A 2523-nucleotide genomic window follows, 5' to 3' on the forward strand; every position below is an offset into this window, starting at 1 on the left:
TTTTTCGGAACTTATGTACGAAATATCATTTGATATTTCCCAGTCGCTTTTCGGTGAAGGAAAACATCGTGAGGAAACCGGACTAATCCCAACAAGGCCTAGTTTATCCTCTGGGTTGGAAGGTCTGATGGCAGTCGCTTTCGTAAAAACTAGTGCCTACGCCAAATCTTGGGATTAGTTGTCAAGCGGACCCCAGGCTCCCATGAGCCGTGGCAAATGCCGGGACAACGCGAGGAAGAAGAAGACATTACATGGAACGCTATAAATAATAGTTACTCGACTTCCTCGCAAAAGGTTAAGAAATATGACTAAGTAAATAAATTTGAGCGAAATAAAAACTTAACAAATCAGTCAATAAATAAACATTCACACTTTATAAATAGCGAAATAAGTTAATAATTTAACGATGGGTGTGTACGAGAAATCTCGCTACTAGGTCATAAATCTAGGGCATTTCACTGGGGCTTTTGACCTGAATACGCTAGGCTCTGTGCATCTATGGATCTGCCCCAACCGCCGCTGCTATGCCCGCTGCTACCACTGCTGCCGTATCCTCCCGAGGAGTCACCACCGTAACCACTGGAACCACCATAGTCATGGCTTGATGTGTGACTCGAGCTGTGATGAGGATGCGCCACTACTTCATACGTCACGTGCTTTTGCTGGGACAACAACTTCTTCAGACCGATAATCGCCGACAACACCAAAGCTAATTTGCCAATCAACAATGCCTTTCCAGCAATCAACGCGATCGCTCCAATGGCCAGCGGCATCAACGCCATCAGCTTCATTGCTAAAGCCATCATCAACGGCCCGAGAATCTTCTGCGCTTTCTTTTTCTTCCCCCTACTTTCTTCTGAAACCTCATTGTCTTCCGTGAACGAAGAAACTGTTTCTTCCAAAGCTCGTCCTACGCTCGAAACTGTATCCACAACATCAGATCCTTTCACTTCAACGCGGATGGAGTGCGTGTCCAAATATCTCTTTAATCTTGAAAGAGGATCCAAGGATCGAGGTGCACCAGTTTCTTGAGGAGCATCGGTAGCTCTCACAACAGTGACTCCATCGGATAGGGCAAAGCTGTCCTTCTGTCCGATCATCTTGTCAACGAAAGAAAAGAACTTGTATTTCAAACATGACGTGGAATCCTTTCGTAAGCAGTCGTTCAATCCATCCAGGTCGTTTTCCGAGTGTCCCGTGTCTTGGGCCGGGAGCGCGACGCACGCTGACGCGAACGCGAGAACAACACAAGTCCGCCACATACTAAGTTCGTGCACTACACTGGCGCGCTCGCGATTCGCCGTAGCTTAAATACCCTCCTTCCCTCGCCTGTTGAAAAAACTCACCGAAATCACAGAATGGACTTTCTTCGGGGTCTGGAAGTAAAAGTGTGGTCCAGGTTTCATAAGACGTTGCATTAATGTGAAAGCCCGTGTTATTACTTGAAACGTAAGCGGAAATCGTAAAGGTCGCGGATTCGTACCGGGCACTTGTTTTTGCGTTCATTCATAACTTTTGTGCAGCTTTGAAGCTTAACAAGTTTCAGGCAAGATTGTATAACCTTTTTGTACTGGAATAGTTTTTTTAATAATATTTTTAAAATTGTATGGCATATATTTTCTGATGATAAATTAATGGTCACAATGGTAATTTTTCGGAATAATATTAATGTTATTTTCCAATGCTGTATCTAATATTTCGTATAGATACATATTTGAAAGTTTGAATCAGGCAGTGTGTATGTATAATACTCATATATTTCTCAAAATGAAATACATGCATGCATGTACTACATTATAAGTTTTAAAGCACTGTCGACACAACAAAATAATGATTTCCCGTTGTTAGATATATCTTTATGTTACTTAATATCCAATATGGTTCATTTGACTAGCAAGGTGGGCCTTTTTAATATTATTAACCTCCATTATTAGGCGCATGAATGGCCACGTGTTTAAACGTATTTATTTATTTCAATACGTAACTTTATAGGAAAACTAGAGTTCATGTACCAGTTGCATTCTAAGTCTCTCCCTAATAATGGGCACCGGCAAAATACCTCTTTTTTAATAGGTTGTACACAAGTACTTTAAACAGAAATAGATGGGTTTAGAATTTTATTTCTCATAAGATTTTTTTACAATTCAATTACATTAGAATTAGAAGTAACAAGTAACATTATTTCCGATAAATAATATAAAAAGTATTGAACTCGTTAAAAATTTTCAACCCCTATTTTACCCGCTTAGGGATCGTATTATTATGAGATTCAGCAATATTTAAAGGGGAAACATTTGTGGTCATCCATACTAACGTTCTCGATATTTTCCTTTCTGGATTTTGACCCAACTCTGCCCAAATTCGCCCTAGTAAAATAATAAAATAATAACTTTAGCAAAATAAGCTATGTTCATTACATACATAAACAGATAATAATCACACACCGTTTAGCAAAATCCATATTGCAAATTAAATATAACCCTCCATATCCTTAACACACAAATAACCATAACAGCTGTTTGA

At 39.7% G+C, this 2523-nt stretch overlaps 1 protein-coding gene across 1 annotated transcript; it reads right to left on the reverse strand.

Moving 5' to 3' along the window:
- Positions 1 to 247: 247 nt before the first annotated feature.
- Positions 248 to 1566, reverse strand: LOC133529683 (uncharacterized). Its single transcript, XM_061867460.1, has one exon. It carries the CDS (start codon positions 1260 to 1262, stop codon positions 456 to 458), a length of 807 nt encoding a protein of 268 aa, XP_061723444.1. The 5' UTR covers positions 1263 to 1566; the 3' UTR covers positions 248 to 455.
- Positions 1567 to 2523: the final 957 nt, after the last annotated feature.

The sequence above is a fragment of the Cydia pomonella genome, chromosome 21 (assembly GCF_033807575.1).
Source record: "Cydia pomonella isolate Wapato2018A chromosome 21, ilCydPomo1, whole genome shotgun sequence".
Classification (NCBI taxonomy): Eukaryota; Metazoa; Arthropoda; class Insecta; order Lepidoptera; family Tortricidae; genus Cydia; species Cydia pomonella.